The sequence below is a fragment of the Rhipicephalus sanguineus genome, chromosome 6, assembly GCF_013339695.2.
Source record: "Rhipicephalus sanguineus isolate Rsan-2018 chromosome 6, BIME_Rsan_1.4, whole genome shotgun sequence".
Classification (NCBI taxonomy): Eukaryota; Metazoa; Arthropoda; class Arachnida; order Ixodida; family Ixodidae; genus Rhipicephalus; species Rhipicephalus sanguineus.
In genome coordinates this window covers 99,118,316-99,137,063 of record NC_051181.1, presented here as the reverse complement: position 1 = coordinate 99,137,063, position 18,748 = coordinate 99,118,316, and the positions used below count along the sequence as shown (strand labels likewise).

The 18,748-nt window shown below is 46.6% G+C and overlaps 1 protein-coding gene across 1 annotated transcript; it reads left to right on the top strand.

The window, feature by feature from the left end:
- The first annotated feature begins 16,113 nt into the window (after positions 1–16,113).
- Positions 16,114–17,010, top strand: LOC119397426 (arylamine N-acetyltransferase / N-hydroxyarylamine O-acetyltransferase). Its single transcript, XM_037664851.1, has one exon. The coding sequence runs from the start codon at positions 16,114–16,116 to the stop codon at positions 17,008–17,010; it is 897 nt and encodes a 298-aa protein (XP_037520779.1).
- Positions 17,011–18,748: the final 1,738 nt, after the last annotated feature.

Sequence of the window (18,748 nt, the reverse complement as noted above, 5' to 3'; positions counted from 1 at the left end):
CGCAAGTGAATTTTAGTCCCATTTCTTTTTCTTTAAACACCTTTAGAATGTGCTCAATTCTTTGTACAGCACGAGACTCGTAAATTAAAATCAAATAATCATCTGTATACCTGAACACTGTAACACCTCTCTACAGTCTTGTTAAACCCGATCACGAGCCGCTATGACATTAAATGACATAGCGGCTTGTGTACAAGTAATCACTGAATAAATACGAATGCGGTGCTGCAGCTCACATTTCTCACGATAGCACGCTTTGGCTGCATGTATTGGCACGTGACAACTCGCATGCCGCTGAACTGTTACATCCGGTATACATCCGCTCGGGAATACCTACACTGACTGCATCATTCCTTTCACATTTCATACGTAGAGATACATGCAGGTGCGTTCAGGCATGTGTAGTATTTAGGATTTCATAATATTTAGGATTTCAACCAGCGGCGACGCGTTTTTTTGTTTGTTTGGTGCTCCCACGGCGCCAACGAGCAGCGAGCGACGGAACAGCCGGCGGGCTCTATGTACACACTTTTCCCATAGTGCTTCGCGCGCGCGCGGTGGTTCTGGGATTGCTTGAAAAAGGTCTATTCTCTGCCTCCCACAGCAACGGCGGATGCTCAACTATTTCACCAAAACTGTGTTGGGTTAAGGTGCACCCAGGGGTCTTTACAGAACGTTATGGGGCCACCTTTTGAGATGAGTACTCTGAAACAATCGAGCGCCATGTCGGTGTACTCCTTTACCCATTATGTAAAACCGGTGGGTTTCCGGTCGGCACTGGGAATCGGACCCTGCACCTACCGCATTAGAAGCGGATGCTCAACCATGTAACCACCGCTGCGGTGGCTGTTGACGTTAGTGCACATTCTGACATACTGACGATAGAGCACGTATACTGACGCATGGGCTCTATCGTGCGTGCGGACGTTAAAGGGGCCATGACACTGTCACCCAAGAATTTGCGGTTTTCAGCGAAAATAGAAGTTGAGGATCTAATATACCTATACATATCTAAAAATTGGCCCGTAAAAGAATGTGTCAGTGTAAAATGAGCCCTAGAAGTCGCCGGCTATAAACCCCGCCCACAGCCTGCGACTGTCATTTTGCCATTGCGTGTGTGACGTCATCTGCTGCACGGAGCGTGCCGTCGTTTTCTGCAAAAGTTTCAGCCGCTGAAAATCGTTCAATTTCAATGCCAAGTTGAAGAAAAATTAAAAGCTCTATTGAACGCGCAGATGACCACGGAACGAAATCGTTCGCCGCAATGCAGACGCTCGCAAAGCAAGCAGCTCGTCACGTCACGGCTTGTGAGTGCGTCAGTGTTGCCTGACTCTCAGGCCGCTCGCGTGTTTAAAAAATATTCAATTATAAATTAAGTGCTCGACCAAATGCGCTAAAATTTTGCCAGCTTGCTTGTGAACGCACAAGGAATAACCGACATAACACAGATTATGATCGAAAATTGGGTGTCATATGCCCCTTTAAGTCAGACCATAAGTTACCCTTTAAACGCCAGTGTTGTCGACGCGCCTGGTAAGCCCAAGATGCGCCCACAATTGCTACGCTCACAAAAACTCGTCCATCCACCTCGTAACGCTTGGCTTAAAGCCAAAAAAATGCAGCATAGAACTACTCGTTGACTGTTTCTCGGCGGTTCCCACAAGACGTGGGATCTGCCGAATCTTTTGTTTTTAAAGAGTGTACGAAATACGCCGTTGTGGGTGACTCCGGAATAATTTTGTTCAGGTGCGCTTCTTTGAAGTGCACATAAATTCGAGTACACAAACGTTTTTTCATCTTTCTCTCGTGGAAATAAGGCCGTCATAGCCGCCTATCGAACCCGCGCCCTCGTTCTTACCTCCACACCTATTGGGACGCTAAGCTACCACGAAAAGGGTTCCACAGAAATGCGCAAACCGCGGCAATATTCGAAGAAGAAAACATTCCGTATCGACATCTGCAAAAGCACGAAGCTCCAAAAGGAGTTCATACCTGAAGCAATACCCACCTCTTTCAATGGGGATACAATCGAGCATTACAGTGCCCCTACATCTCTATCAGTCAATTAGAACACAAGGCCAGGTAGTTGTAGAAGGAAATTGACAACTCACGCTTTGTGCCTTTAATTTTTTTTATTGGTAAGCAGCGAATATACTGCATTCGAGATGTTGTGAAAGTCCAATTTCTTGAGTTTTTCTGAAAAATTCGCTGTTCCTGAGATATTCTATATGGAATATTAAAAGTATCTCGGTGTCGGAGACATTGTAATGACCCCAAGGGGCGAAAAAAAAAAGAGCGTGAAATATCACTAGTAAGAAATTCGTCATGCATTCCCTCTTTCAAAACTAAGCCGCGCTTTTACTGAAACGACCCGCCACGGTGACCTCGAATGTCGTGGGGTCGAATCCCGGCAGTAGCGGCCGCATTTTTCGATGGAGGTGGAAATGCACGAGGCCCGTGTACTTAGATTTAAGAGCTCGTCAAAGAACCCCAGGTCGTCGAAATTTCCCGAGCCCTCCACTACGGCGTCCCTCATAATCATATCTTGGTTTTGGGATGTTAAACCCCAAACATTATTATTTACTGAAGCGAACAAAGATGTTGCGAAACAGGGGCGTAGCCAAGGGGGGGGGGGGTTGAACCCCCCCCCCCGAAATTTTTCGATTTTGCTTGCCTATATATACACGCACACATACAAACACACGCACAAACATACATAAAGCATGGTTGAACCCCCCCCCCCCCCCGAAAAAAATTTCTGGCTACGCCCCTGTTGCGAAATAATATTTTGCCATTTTAAACCAAGTATCGCTTTTAACGGCGCCTTTAAGCTTGGGCTTGGGGATACGATTCCGAATTAAACGGATAGAAAGTGCGTATTATTTCTTGTTTTTTCAGTTTTTTACCTGCTTCATTAATTAGTCTTTTTTTAAAGAACAATGTTTTCGTGTCACACGGAGTTGCGTCTCGCCCTGAACGTATGGAATTTAGAAAGCGCCAACAAAAAACAAAATGAAAGTGAAGCAAAAATAAACCGAATACTTGTCACCCACGTATTACATTGTGCTTGACTGAGCATATACAGGTGCCGCTGCGGCTTCATTGCATCTGGCCTTCACGTGCGCTGAGGGCGGAAATACGACTGCATGCTCGCTTGAGCTATTGGCAGCTGCGAAGTGCGCTTTTTTATAGCTTCGATGCTGCAGAGAAATTGCGTTTGCGGTCAAGTGTAAACGCTCGTAAATAGCCGTCTACCACGCAGATTGACTCTACGCATCTGAAAGCAGTTAGTATTTTACGCTTCTATTATATTTTTCTCGACATTCTATAGTATTCCATTAGCACGGTTACAAAGTGCCTATTAGGTTTCCGGTACATGTGTGCGAAGCGTAGGGGTGATGTTTACAAGTGTGTCGTGCATGCCCGCCTGTATTTCACCTATGTATGCCTTCTTGTGCGTTCGCTGCATACGTGCATGCGCGTAAGCTACCTTATACCTTAGTTTCAGAGCTGGCTTCTCCATAACCACCGTTATATCCGCATATGAAAGCCACGAATAACAGGCATAGTATACTGCCACGCAGTAGATGTAGCCAAGAGCGGTGCTGCCAGCGCAAGACTTTGGGACGCGTTACTTATCAGAGTGTTCTGATTTCAATGCGTAACTTTAAAAAAAATTGATAGACTATTTAATGGATGGGCTTCGGTGCCGTCATTCCGAGGATTTTGGGACATTACAGTGACTCTAGGGAACATCTGTACGGGACGCCATCTATCGGCGACATCGACGGTGTCCTGCCGTATGTGAATGGGAAATAGCCGAAAAAAAAAATTCATGTCTGACGAAAAAAACTAGTTATCAAAAACGACTCCCGCTTATATGCAGCAGAGATCCACTGGAATGTTTTGGTAAAATTGCAGCATTGCACTACAAAGCGTGTGGCTTCCCAGGACAATTGAACTCCGCCCATTAGAAACACATCGGACCCATTGTAGAATATTAAACCCTCTGGGCAGCCCCGTGGTTTGTAGTGCGCCACTGTAATTTTACCAGAATGTTCAAATAAGTCTCTGCTGTATTGCACCGGGAGTCCTTTCTGGTATCTAGCTTTTTTCGTCACATGGTTTTTTTTCGCCCATTTCCCATTCGGTTATGGCAGTTATCGTCACCGACGAGAGATGGCGCTACGTGCACATGTCCCCTAGAGTTACTGTATATGCTACCTTTAGGTAGCAGAGTTGCGCGTCTGTCTTCCAACGCCGCTAGCAACCATGCATTGCGGAGAAGCTGCCGCTTGGGCCAATGTTTTTTATTTCTCGACGCCGCCGCTGCAGCGAACTGAATTAACACTCGCCATCGTTTATTGCCGGTCTTCGACACGCCAGACAGGTTAATCGGCGTCACGGTAGGCATGCGCCTGCAAAAACGAAGTGCGACTTCACCGCATAGCTGTGGTTGCTAGCCGGACCTATGCGCAACTCTGCTACCTAAAGGTAGCATATACAGTGACTCTAATGTCCCCCAAATCCTGGTCGTGCGTATTGGATTGTTTGTGGTATTGCACCTTTAAAAACTAAACGAACAGTGGTTACGGACTTGCTCCGTCGGTGTGGTGGACGCATCAACACGAGAACGGTTGGGTCAGTTCAAAGGGGGCAAACAGCTACGTCAGCGCGCCTCATGACCAGAAATCATGAGATCAGTCAGTGAACGTATCCTTCCCTCCGATGACGTAGTCAGGCCCGTCGGTGACACAATTTCCCCAGAGAAGAGCGAGCGACGCTAGGGGGAGGGGTAAAGAAAGACGGAAATAAGAGCGGAAAGAAAAGCACGCGCGAGAAAACAAACAAATTGAGAAATGGGACAACTACGCTGTAGTGTTGGGAAGACTAAGGTGATGGCCTTACACTTCTTTCTCTCCTCCTCCCCCTCACTTCCCTTTCCCACGCTTGCTATACACTCTACAAGACCCTCTCCTCCCCGTCCTCACTTCGCCTTCTCACGCCTTGTTATACTATACTATACTGTACTATACTGGCTATACTTCAACCTCTACCCTCCTTCTTTCACTTCTCCTCACCCTTACTTCCATTTCCCATCCATTTGCTATACTATACTACGCAAGGCTATGCTATGCTTTCTTTCTCTTTCTAACTCTTTTTTTTTGTCTTTATTTTTCTTTTCTTTCTCTCTTTCTTTCTTTCTCTCTCTCTTTTTCTCGATATCTCGCCCATAGCAACGCAGTCATATGGTTCTCGTTCTATGCGAGGCGAGGCACAGCTGTGCCAAGCGGTTGCTAGGCAAAGAGCGTTTCTGGTCTACGCTCTACGGACAAACGAAAAACTTAAACATCTCCACTGTTAAAAAAAAAGTCCCTCCATCTCCCCGTAAAGGGAACCCTGAGTAGCAATGCGAAGCAGCCATGAGTCGACTTGGATTTCTGTAAATGTTTTATTTTCTTCATCACTGTCCATAGTCCTTCTATTCGAGGTTCCCCTGATGTTGTTACTCGTCATATATGACTTTAAGCTCAGGGGAACGTTTTCCCTTGAGCATAACGGCCTTGTGGTCCGTAAAGTATAAAGTTAATGGCTCTTGCCGCAAAGGTTGCAGCTTGAAGTTTGAGAATGCGATGTCAACGCTCCCGTTTCGCTTCGGCTTCGCGAGCCCGCCGCTCCGGATCGGCTGGGGCACTGGCTACGTCGACGCGACGCCGGGGAGACAGGCCTCGTTCATAAGCTGCTTCGCATCTAAGGGTACCTTGCATGATTTATGGCGTAGTGAGTACCTTGCATGAATGACGATAATTTATGGCGAAGTGGGTACCTTGCATGATTTATGGCGTAGTGGGTACCTTGCATGATTTATACTAGAGCACGCGCCGCAGTGGAGCGAGCGCTCTATCGCACGTCCATATGTCAGGCAAACATTCCTTTCTGCACACCTGCGTGAGCTCTCCGCTCGTGCGAAAACTTCATTTTCTTCTTTCTTCCATATATCTAGTGGCACCGTTTTCTCAGGTAAACATTCCTTTCGGCACACCATGCGCGAGCTCTCCTCTCGTGCCAGCACTTCGTTCTCTTCTTTCTTCCATACACCTAGTGGCACGCGGGGCACCTGGTCACGCCGGGGGGACAGGCCTCGTTCATAAGCTGCTTCGCATCTAAAAAAAGGAAGGTGTGGAGCGGGAGTACTATAGCCTATCCAACAGGCCACTGCGAGACAAAAAGTTGGATAAGGCCTTCACAGATTTCCAGTGAGACGACAGTTCGGGTCGGCATTCTTGTGCTGACTGTTCAGACAGGGGCCTGTCGTCAAGGCGAATCAACACATGAGCCAGCGGCAGTCTGTGCTCGCTGCAGTGAGCACAGACTGCCGCAACTGATGCTGATACAACCAAGAACGTGCTGAATAGTTTCTTCGCTGCCGCAGTAAATGCAAGCAGCACTGTCTTCCATGCCGATTTGGAAGGCAAGAGATTTGGTGAAAGCGATATTAATCCACAGTCGGCAAATCACCGTTGTCTCGAGCCGAGATAGTCCAGACGGGTCGGTGCATTCGCGTGCTCTGTAAACTTGGTGTGTTCCATATGCATGTTTATGTCTTCTCTTGCAAGCTGACGAATTTTCATCGCAGCATCTGTTCTTGAGAAGACGTCCTAGCTTCCACAGCGTTGCACATGATCTATGAAACACAGTATAGCTCTTTTTCAAATGTAATTGTAAGTTCCCAGCGACGTGCGCCGCTGTAATATTTCGCTCACGTGCTTACAGGAGCATCGACTAACAATCGGCAGCGTTTACTGGCCACGTCCAAAAGTGCTACAGGGCCCCTTTCAGATCAAGTGCAAGTGGCAGTTTCTTGCCGCGAGGGCATAGGATATTTAGAAGGAGGGTGGTTCGACCCCTCCTAAAGTTAATTTGTGGTTGCTAGTTGGAATGTGAAATTAGTGGGTGGTCGTATAGTATGGATGACTCACAGTGAGTTACCGCTAGACGTGACGAAGTTCAGACCGCACCACTTTCGGTAAGCAGCGCTCGGGCGGAGCAATGGCCGGTAATCTTTACAAGGCTCTAGGTCAGCCAGCATCGAGCAACTCTCCCTCCAGCAGGGTCATATTCATTAAAAGCGTGCTGTTGTTCAACGCCTTACCTTTTTTTTTTTTTTGCAAAAATTTATATACACTTCATGTCGCGTCTGGTTTAGTTCAATTGGTTCAATTTTTTTTTCTGGGACATTTCAACGCGATTACGTTATAAAGCTAGTTTCGCAGAAATTGCGGCGTCGGCGTCGTTTGTTGTGGTGAGCGAAAAATCATCTTGTCCGTGACCGAAAAATCGAGAAAGGTGCGAATAAAATAAATAATCAAAATCTTCGGGTTCGAGTGAGAATTGAACCCAGGCCGTCTACGTGGTATGTACCACAGAGCCACGCTATTTTTTGACTGCTTCGAAAAAGAAACACTATATGAATGACATGTAGCAGAAGGAGTCTCCATAACGCATGCAATGTTGCGTGGCAGAAGCGTAGAACCGCGCCAGGCGTCAAAACATGTGAATTGCGCAACTAGTGGGTATTTTAAAGGCCCTCTGATTACAAAGCGCTCACACATATTTAATAATCATCATCAGCAAAAGCATCAACAAAGTGAGCAGCTGCGTAGGTTCGCGTGTTGCCTTACGGACGCGTAGTGGGCCCTTCACTGATTCGCAAAAGGAATAATTATGGCGTAGTGGGCACTTAAGTGTACTTGCAGTAGGCATACTAGGATAGCTTCAAACGCCCAGTGCTACGCGCACAGTCCTTCATTTCCTTAAGGCACGGTTGAGGCATGCACCGCGAACCGAAGCCTGACTAGCAATTGAGGAGGCGATGCGCACGGGGCCCGATTACGCTATCGTGTTCTACTCATGAAGGCGAAGCTCAAGTGTCCTCCAAGTTCTTTTCTGGGCCCATTTGAAAATGCATGGGGCGATTTTCCAATAGCTAATTGCAGCGCAGCACCAATCACAAATGAGAAGAATACACTCTAGGGATCCCATTTCTGGGTGGTACTTCCTTGGCGTTGTGGTTGGAATTTATTTACTGGGGCGCTGCCCTTCAGTGTTCCCGTCAGTTCAGTTTTGAGTATTCCGCCGCTGTTCGGTTCCCGTCGACAACTTCAATTTCATGTCCATAACCAAACTTAGAAATAGGTCCACCAAGAAGACACTATCTGTCCCCTGCTATTAACTGCTTGTCTGGAAAAAAGTATTCAAACATTTGGATTGGGAAGAAATAGGAATGAAGATTAAAGGATTATCAGATTAACGGATTACTCTTCGAGCTCTTCAACGATGTCGGCGAATACGAACAGTAATCTTACTCTTCGTGTATGGTACTCTTCGGCAATGGCGGCGACAAATTATAAAAAGTAATTGAGGAGTTAAAGCAAGCAAGTATAGTGCACTAGAATTATCATGGTATACTAGACCGAGCAAGCATCTATTGGTAGGGATGAAGATGAATATGGTTGCGCTGTATTTTTCTTGGTTGTTATAGTTCACGCACATTGTAACCCGGTTCTTTACAAGTTTACTTGTGGTTTCATTGTAAGCCCCTTTACTCAATACTTTCGGGCGTGTAGGTATTCTTCAACAAACGAACACACAAACAAACAAATATACAGAAGACAAAGATAAGGCTAGGTGGTCCGGCGAAAGAACTACATATCACGGTAGATAATCATACTCTTGAATCAGTAGAACAGTATGTCTATCTAGGTCAAATATTAACAGTGGAGCCTACTCATGTTAAGGAAATCACCGAAGAATAAGGATGGGTTGACTTCCATACAGTAGGCATGCTCAGCTCATGACCGGCAACTTACCACTGTCACTAAAGCGGAAACTATACTACCACTGCTTTTTACCAGTCCTATGATATGGTGTATAAACCGGTAGAATAACAAAGAAAGCAACAAACAATAACCAATAACAAAGAAGGCGCCAATAATAAAAAAACTTCGGCAGATCCCACGTACCGTGGGACTCGATGTTATGCGAAGCATGCGGCGGGTAGGAGACTGTGGCGTAACTTTTTTTACTGAGCGACACGTTACAAAATGACGCTAAAGATTTGTTTGAATTTTATACGCACACATATATATGTTGAAGTGCCGCATATGTGTTATATAACCAGTTGTTTACGGTTGGGTATGCAACGCGGGTATTACCAACACCAGAAGTAGTAAGCTAATATGTAGTGCTTATACGTGTCCCGAGAACGCACGCACGTTTCACGAACCCGTGTACATGTGTGCAAGAAGTTCTTGACAGTTCTTGAACAAGGGCATCATCACCGTGATCAGTGAGCACCAGCAGCTGGTCATGACGTTATAGGATCCGGTCGTGATCGTGGTGACGGGGGGTCCATGTGTAGTGAAGTATGTGGTATAGTAGAACTGTTGGAATTCGTGGATGCCGCGGTCATTTCGTCGACAAATTGTCTGTCGACAGAGCCGGCGACATGTCGGAACCTGAAGCCGCCCATCGCATTGGTAAGGTATAGGCCTTCGAGGCTGGTAGGCCTGGATAGTGCTACGTAGACCAACATGAGTGGATGGTGTTTGTCGTATTCGTAGACTACCTGGGCGTATATGGCCTACGTAGCCTAGTCTACAAAGCGACTGTCAAGCAATCTGGCATCATCCTCGGTCACCATGAGGCCATCGCCCAACCTCGTAAGAAATGAAGAGGACACTGCGCCGTTCTGGTGGACGAAGTGCACTTTACGGTGCGGTGATGTGGATATCATATGTAACTTTCGTTAATGTATTCCTCCGGGGTCGAGCAATCCTTCAATATAGCTTGCTGAATGATAGGTATACAAATGTAATGCTGATTAGACAGCTATAAAAGGGGAGCCAACACTGGAACAACAGACGTTAATCTGGTATGACGCGTGTATCGTAGGAGTACACATTGTAGGAGTATCATGTAGTGTTTATTGCTTTCTTGTAAAATTAGATAGACAGCACCACAACCACAATTGACGTTGCGCCGATATTACGCCTGCGTAGGCTGTTTTTCCAAACCAGTTTATAAACCTGGCGTGGCTCAGTGGTAGAATACCTGATTGCCACGGAGAATGCTTGGGTTCGATTCCTGCTGGGATCCTAATTTTCATTATTTCCATTCGTTGAGTGAATGCTGCCGATGCTGGTTTTCCTTAACGCTTTAGCATTCAAGTAACCAATGTCTGTTCTCGCCATTCCTGGGTAGATATAAACTGTCAATCACCTGTGGCGCATACCCGTACACCGCGGCCCATGGTAAACGGGTATGTGCCACACGTGTCTAGTGGAAAGGGTTTGACGACGTACGCGACAGGATTTTAACGTTATTCATGTCATGACCCGGCAATCATATTCGTCAAATCCTCTTACCCTCACATGCAAATTTTGGTCTACACCAAGTTAAGGAGGCGATCATGAGCAACGTTACTAGAACAAACTCAGTTTCAAAGCTCCGTATCTCCGCCAGCGGAGGAGGGTGGTCCGAACGGCGGTCGCGAGAACTAGCGGCGCTGCAGTTCCGTCTTGCGCCACTATCGGCGCGTCGTCTGCTGCCACGGCATAACGCTGCGGTCCGCCGCGCAGTTGCACGCGGCAATTGTGCGGCAACTTTCTTATTGTGCTAGTTAGGTGGATACTTAGATGGATATGCATAAGGTCGTCTGTATGCAGTGGCCCGCGTTCGTTCGTCAGTGATTGGCTAAGAATCGATGTTCGGTCTATCTTGCCACGCCCACTTGTTTTATTTTGATGTATTCGGGTTTGACCAGCAAGGACGGTTATCAACTCTCGACGCTGTCCGCGAAGCAGTGTTCGAGAAGCTTTGCGATTGTAGTTGATCGTTTTGGTAAGATTGCGCGCCGCACGCGAATGTTCCAGCTTTGTCGAGAGATAACGCCGCCACCTGGGATATCGCTGGAAAGTTCGATAGCGCCTGTATAAAAGCCGACGCACTTGACCGCTTGTCAGTTGATTGACGGTCGACACTCTGTTCACCGCTGTCAGTGTATTGCTGTAGTTTGACTTTCAGTTTCCCGGCCACAAGTTCGGCCAAATAAATAGTTTCATCTCGGACCTGCTGACTGCTGGCTTCGTCGACGTCACGACCCTGCGACAATATTTGAGCTGTCTACATTGCGCTTAACTTCCAAGCATAGGAGTTTCTAAGCGAATGAGGGTTTTCAGCGTAATTTTTATAACTACCACTACAATTTTAGCAGCTGCCGTCTTATCTGGACCAAGAACAACCCAACACGTTTGTCAAAGCCTTTATAGTGTACAAAGAAGCGTACTTACTCGAGATACAAAAACGTTCTAGAAAAACTGTACTCATGTTGTCTACAATTTATTGAAAAAGCTTTCTCGAAAAACATCACCAATGCTTTGCAATGTTTACAAGACACGTTTTCGCGACGGCTAAAGGGATACTGACCCAAAATCGGAAAATTTTACGAGAACTCGGTAAATGAAATCTCAGTGTGCGATTACATCGAATAGATGTCGTCTCTGAGCAATTTTTTCGGCGGATAGTTGTATTTTCGGTGTCTCATCTTTCTACGTCGCATCCTTATACGGTGCCTTAAACAATTCGAACAGATCGGCCGTGATGTGTGCACCGAGCAGTTATTCGCGCGTACTCTGTCGCTAGAAGAGTCGTCAGTATTCAACTTCAGTTTTTCAACTTCACCGAGCAGATGTTCCATGCCCACAGCACTTCTTACACTGTACAACAGCCGTTTGCGCTTCGTGCTGTAGCCGTTCACTACGCAGTTAAACTGCTCGTCAACTACAATTATCTTTTGCACAAGTAAGTTTCCGTTCCCGAAGCAAAGTGTGGGATTGGGCCAGTTGGTATTTCATTACTAAACTGCTCAGCGCAAAAAATTTGACACGGTACACATAGGAAATACGAGGGCCAGCGCTGGTCCTCATCTTTTCTATGTGTGTCGTGTCAAATATTTGCGCTGAGCAGCCCTTCCCTAGCCGGCGAGTGTAAAATATTCCGCACATCTTGTTCGATACCTCGTCGTAAAATCTATCGAAAATCCACTGCTTTGAAGGCATAGCGACAGCTGACAACTGATCGAATGTCAGTGTGATGCAACTCTCAGTCTCGGTAGCGGATATAGGTAATCGCCTGCCTTTCGTTTTGCTGTTCTATTTCTGGCGGCTCCTCCAAACTGGGCACCGGGCTTTCGCGGGACGCCGTGCGGTTTGGGGGGGATTTGCGCCTAAACCCCGAACATTTTGGCTTTGAAATGTGGGGTGGATGTGCTGGGAACAAGCGCGGCACGGCACCGGGCGCGAGTTCCCACTTTCCACGTGGGATCAAAACTTCTTGTCCCGCAAGGACACGACGATAGTGCTTTACAATGTCGTCACTCTCAAAATGAACGCCACAGACCTTGCATTTCGCAGTAACCTTCCTATCTTTGCGATGCAAAGCTTGAATGGCGTAGGGTCTTTTGGAGGTCCGAAGAAGTGTCGTGAAGCGGAGTCGTCGTTGCGGTAGCCGCTCTTGCAGCCCGGCGCAAAGCAAGTCGGGATACCGCACCATGAATCTGTTCGCCCTCGTTGCGCTTCGTACATCATGCACGTGTCTTCGTACAAGACGCTAAGTCTGGTCAAGAACAGTCGCAAAAATGACGAACGAACAAAACGCAGACGTCGCTGTAACCCACGTGCGCTCGTACGTCGGTGGCGCCGATCACAAGCGCCAGCCGCGGGAGCTAGACGTGACTGCAGCGCCACTAGTTCTCACGACCGCCACGCGGACCGCCTCTCTGGCGGAGCTTTTAAACTGAGTTTGTTCTAGTAACGTTGATCATGAGAGCGCCCAGACGTAGGCGGCTAGATAGATAGATAGATAGATAGATAGATAGATAGATAGATAGATAGATAGATAGATAGATAGATAGATAGATAGATAGATAGATAGATAGATAGATAGATAGATAGATAGATAGATAGATAGATAGATAGATAGATAGATAGATAGATAGATAGATAGATAGATAGATAGATAGATAGATAGATAGATAGATAGATAGATAGAGTAGATAGATAGATAGATAGATAGATAGATAGATAGATAGATGATAGATAATAGATAGATAGATAGATAGATAGATAGATAGATAGATAGATAGATGCGTAGATAGAAGCGCTCAAAGTGCCAGAGGTTCGCTAAGAAATGCTTCGCATTTAAAAAGCACACAAAGAAACTCTAAAAATGTTAAGCGTAACCCTAACAAATCCGAAGACAGCGGAGTGTATAAGAAAATAAACAGAGGTAGCCGAAAAATTAGTACGCTCTCACCGCTCTCACCGTTCTGACCTTTAACTATGCTCTCTTTAATTACGCTGTCATCGTTAACTACTACAGCTACCACAAAGGTTCGTCTAATCGTTGATCATTGACGTCGGAGTCGGGATGGATAGCTGCCAAACACGAACAGACATTGAGCAAGCTCTCTTATATCAATGTACAGTAGACATTCAACTACTTCTGTAAGGACACGCTTTATTTAGTGTTATACGGATTGTTACGACGAAGGGATCAACCATGTCTTTTTTTTTACTTCTTTACCCCGGCGTTTAGAGAACGCTGTGCACGTGCGCTGCTGCACTCGAGAAGAAGGCGAAGGCGATCAAAGAAGAAGACAACAGTGGTCAGCCCCCCAGCCAAAATTTTTTAAGCGGACGCACATTTTATTGCTCGCAGAACGGTTATCTTCTAAACACTACAAACAAACAAGGGGAGTTCCTCAAGGATCGGTTCTCTCGCCTATTTTATTTAATATATTACTAAGCTCTATTCCTTCTCACAATGACGTGCAAGTGTATGTATACGCGGACGACATTGCATTCTTTTCAGCTTCTAATGATATACACTTGCTATATAATATTCTACAATCATATATGAATGAGATTGAAGTATGGCTTAGTGACCTGCACATGTCTCTTAATGTTAACAAGAGTGCTCTTCTCACGTTCCCGTTGACAGCTCCTGTGCGAATCGCACTGATGTATGGGCAGGATTTTATTCCACAGGTAGATTCATTAAAATATTTAGGCATAGTATACACTACCAATCTTAATTGGAGCCCACATATTGAATATATTGCATCCAAAGGATTACGTGCACTTGGTTTGTTAAGGCGAATCAGCGGCGTCCGTTTTGGAATGCGTAGAAAAACATTGTTAATGATATATAGCATGTACATCCGACCAATATTAGAGTTTGGATGTGTGTTATTCTGTGGGGACCCGCTTATAAATTACGCCCTCTCCTAACTATAGAACGTGAGGCATTACGGATATGTTTAGGTCTTCCTAAGTTTGTAGCTAATAATATCCTTTACCATGAAACATACCTGCCGTCTCTGCAAACTAGGTTTCGTATTCTAACAGTCCAGACATTTCTAAACATCTATGCCTCCCCACAGAGACGCTCGCAATATATATTTCTTTGCGAACCGTCCAGATTTTTTGATTGTGAGTGGTCTCGGTTACATCGCCCTCAAATAATTTTCGTACAGCAGCTGTTGGAGCCGTTACAAGTAACAATGCGCGAAATAAGTTTCCCAAGTGTACTCAATCATAAAACAATAATAGAATTTGATGATATATTTCCAAAAAATGCTAAACTATTGCCTATTAGATATTTAAACGGCTTGTTGAGCGACCACCTTAAGAGTCTACGGATAAGTTCAGTCATAGCCACAGATGCCTCCGTTGCAGATGAGAAGGCAGGAGTGGGCATTTATTCAACAGCTTTAAACTGGTCCTTTTCTCTTCGACTGCCCGATTTTACGCCAATATTCCAGGCAGAATTAATGGCAATTATTCTGGCATTGCGCAAACTCCCAGCATCTATTTCTTCAGTGGTTATATTGACCGACTCTTTGTCAGTTTGCACTGCTTTGACAGTACCAAAGTCATCGAGCTGCCTGTCAGAATTATATACATATATGCCCAATCATGTACGTATTGTCCGTTTGGTTTGGGTACCAGGTCATACTGGAATAACTCTAAATGAAGCAGCGGACACATTGGCGGCGGCATCAATTCAGGGCCCGGTCTTGAAGGTTCCAAGACCCTCCTCCCAAAATACTATCGCACGATTTCGATATTTTTGTATTCGAGAGGAACACACACGATCTTCTGTTCTAAACGGGGCAGACTTTCAGCACCTTAGGTTTCCATGGCATAGTTCATGGTGTGGCACAAGACAATTAGAAGTTACGTTAACTAGATTGCGATGCAGAATTCCCTCTTTAAATTTTTACTTACACAGGCCTGGTTTGTTCCTTCCCCTCAATGTTGTTATTGTTCGCAAGCAGAAACCATAGAGCATTTTTTCACAGAATGTCGCAGATATCAACATCTAAGGCAAAGATTTCTTGAACCTCCTTTCCGAAAACTTGGGCTTGAGCTTTCCGTAACGGCATTACTCTCCCTGGGGGCGTCGGCACTGGGTCACTGCAACAGGGACATATGTGAGGCAGTAATTAACTATATAAACGAATCAAAAAGACTGCCATGCTAATATTTCTAGTACACACCGGTGATTTATTTATTTCATTTATCGTTCATTATTTATTTAATGCTTTTATTTAACTAACTCTTTCTCTTCCATTTTTTTTTCTATCTCTTTAGCATTCAATTGGGAAACCGCGAACACAAATAACATTTTCGCTTACCTAAAATTATCTCTTGAGAATTATCCTTTTTTTTTTCTTTCTCCCCCCCCCCCTCTTTTTTTTTTTTTTTTTCACTCACACATCCTACTGCCGCACGATTCGTGGCCGATCCCCCGTGGTGGGTTGTGCCATTCCTCTAGGATCAACCAACCAACCAACCTATCCCCCGCATATCCCCCGCAGTGGGTTGCGCCAAGGTACTGAGGAACCAACCAACCAACCAGCGTGGGTGTGTGCAAGAGTTTCAACGATCCGCTCTACTCTACTCTACAGTGACCGTGTGTAGTGTCTCGTCCAACGTTCGGAGGTTTGTCACCACACTGGAAACGACTCCCGGAAGACAGACGTTAACGATGGAACCGCTCTCGGATCAATGCGCCGCGAGCTACCTCGAGTACTTGAGAGCTTGCAAGCCCACGGAGCCTACCTTGGACTACCTCGACCGACTGATCAAGGTGCACCTGGAGCGCGTCACCTTCGAAAACCTGGACGTTCTGCTGGAACGACGCGTCAGCCTGGACGCCGAGGCCGTGTTCGGCAAGGTGACGGGACGCGGTCGCGGCGGCTACTGCTTCGAGCTCAACTCTCTCTTCGGCCGCCTTCTGCGGGCACTCGGCTACAGCCTGAGCCTGAGAGCGGCCCGCCTGCGTCTCACGACTCCCGACGACTCGGCCAAACGCACGCGGCTATCCCACATGGTGCTGCTGGTCGAGCTAGCCGACGGCGACCGCTACATCGTGGACGTCGGCATGGCGACGTGCGGCCTGCACCGGGCGCTTCCCGTGGCCGGCGACGCGACGCCCTTCCGCGTTCGCATCCTGGACGCCTTGAACACCTTCGAGGTCGCGGTGCCCACGGGCGACGGCGGCTGGAAGGCTTTTTACGTCGTCGAGCCGTACGACCTCGACTGGCTCGACTTCGGCACGCTCCACTGGTACTCGTCGACTCACCCCGACAGTTCGATGCGACGCCTCCTTTTGGTGGGACGCCGTTCGCCTCGCGGAGACGGCTGTTGGCTGCGGCTCATGAACGACCGGTTCGTGCGCTGGTCGCCGACAGGTGGCGTAGTCGACAGACGGGTGATGAAAGACGAGAACGAAATTCTCGAGATTCTGCGAGACGAGTTTGGGCTGAACCTGAGCGCGGCAGACGACGAGGCGCCTCTGCGCATTCGCTTGCGAGAGCTGCTCGAGAACTTGAGGCTGGGCCAGAACCTCTTTCTGAAGAAATTGCTGTGGCCGGAAGTTTGATTGTAGCGTTTATGTATATGCAGAATAAGCGTATAGCAAGAGCAATTACTTTTCATTGAGGTACAAGTAAATAAATTGATCACCGTGTATGCCGGTGTGTTTTCGTCAATACATGCTGGCGCATCGAGCCGCGCCTACAAAGTGGCTCACGCGTGAGCGTGAGCCACTTTGCATTTTGCATGAGAACCGTCGTTTCTAGGGAATTGTTGCCCTTCAGAACGATGAAATATGATGCTACTTCCATGATCTAATGCAGCCGCGAGCTTCCTCTGATCTCCTGCAACACGTCTACAAGAACGCATTAGAAATTACAGATAGGGCGCCAATGTTCGCATTCGTACGGCACGTTAGCTAAAGAAAATATGTGGTTTTACTCATTATAATGGAAGTAATGGAGCAACCATGTTCTTTTTTATAGGTATTTCTGCCGTGATGTCTTCTTAGGCAGCTTCCACCAGCACCCTGCAGGTTATAGTGATGTGCAATGTGCGATTTATGACTGAAATAAACATCAAGAAACGCGAAAAAAAATAACAAACAGTACATAGCTACATGTTTAAAAAGTAATAACAACAACGATACAGCAATAAAAAGCTGCAAGGCCTGCACGGAACACGCAGCACCGTCGCAGCGAAAACTGGAAGGGCGGCCTTTTTAGCGACCGTTGCAAACTCTCTTGGGGCAACTACACTACAAGTACACTAGCAAGGTACCCACTACCCCACACGTCATTATCATTTTTGTGAAGAAAAGAAGCACCCACTATTCCATCGTTCGTTATTCTGCATAGAAGAGAAGAAGAGCAGATTTATTAGAAGGCAGAGAGGTAGGCAGAGAGCAGGCTGAGCTTCAGCGCTCTAGCCTGCTATACTCTGCACAGGGGAAAAGGGAAAGGGGAAAAAAAGTAATGAATACGATTATGCGGACCGGAAGAGGGGAAGCGAGGTACCGCGCTTCACATCTGTAAGACATTATGTGCACTTTGTTGAAGCTGTGCCTGATGACGATGAAGAATTATGGCTGTCCTCATTGTAATGGGTTGGAGGCAATAAACGACCCACCCATTAAGCAATTCGCATTGTGGGAGGCCTGGTTGTTGTTTTACTCTTCTACCACGCTATATTACGTAGGTTAACGCGATTACTCGCCCGACATGACGCCTGTATAGGGTCTTTTTGCGAAGGAGCTTCAAGCACCGGCGTGGCTATGTGGTGGAATACTCGACCACCCTGCAGGGGGCCCGGGTTCAAGTCCCATCCAATTGTCAATACTTTTTCTCATTTCGTTTTTTTTTTCTTATTTCGCGCGATAGCGGTTACGGACACCGGCCGCGGCGACGACGGACAACTACGCCACCAACATCCGCTGTTGTTGTGACCTCATAACAGCTTGTGCTGTAAAGGATAATAAATACAAACTCCCAAAAATAAGAAATGGTGACGCGTTAAGCCAATATATGAAAAAGTCTACAATGATTGCCTTTACCCACCTTCCGTCCCATGATTCAGTTGTCTGCCAAGTCTTACAGCGAAAGCTGTTATGAGACTACAACAGCAGCCGATTTTGACGCCGTAGTTGTCCGCCGTCCCCGCCGGTGTCCATGACTGACATCGCGCGAAATAAGTAACGAATGAAATGAAACAAATTAACCAGGGTCGGATGGGTTTGAACCCGGGCTCTCTGCGTGACAGTCGAGTATTTTACCACAGAGTAACGGCGGCATTTATCCATTACGGGT

Bases quoted from the DNA above. Each gene is read 5' to 3' on its own strand.
- LOC119397426 (XM_037664851.1), top strand. From the start codon at position 16,114: ATGGAACCGCTCTCGGATCAATGCGCCGCGAGCTACCTCGAGTACTTG.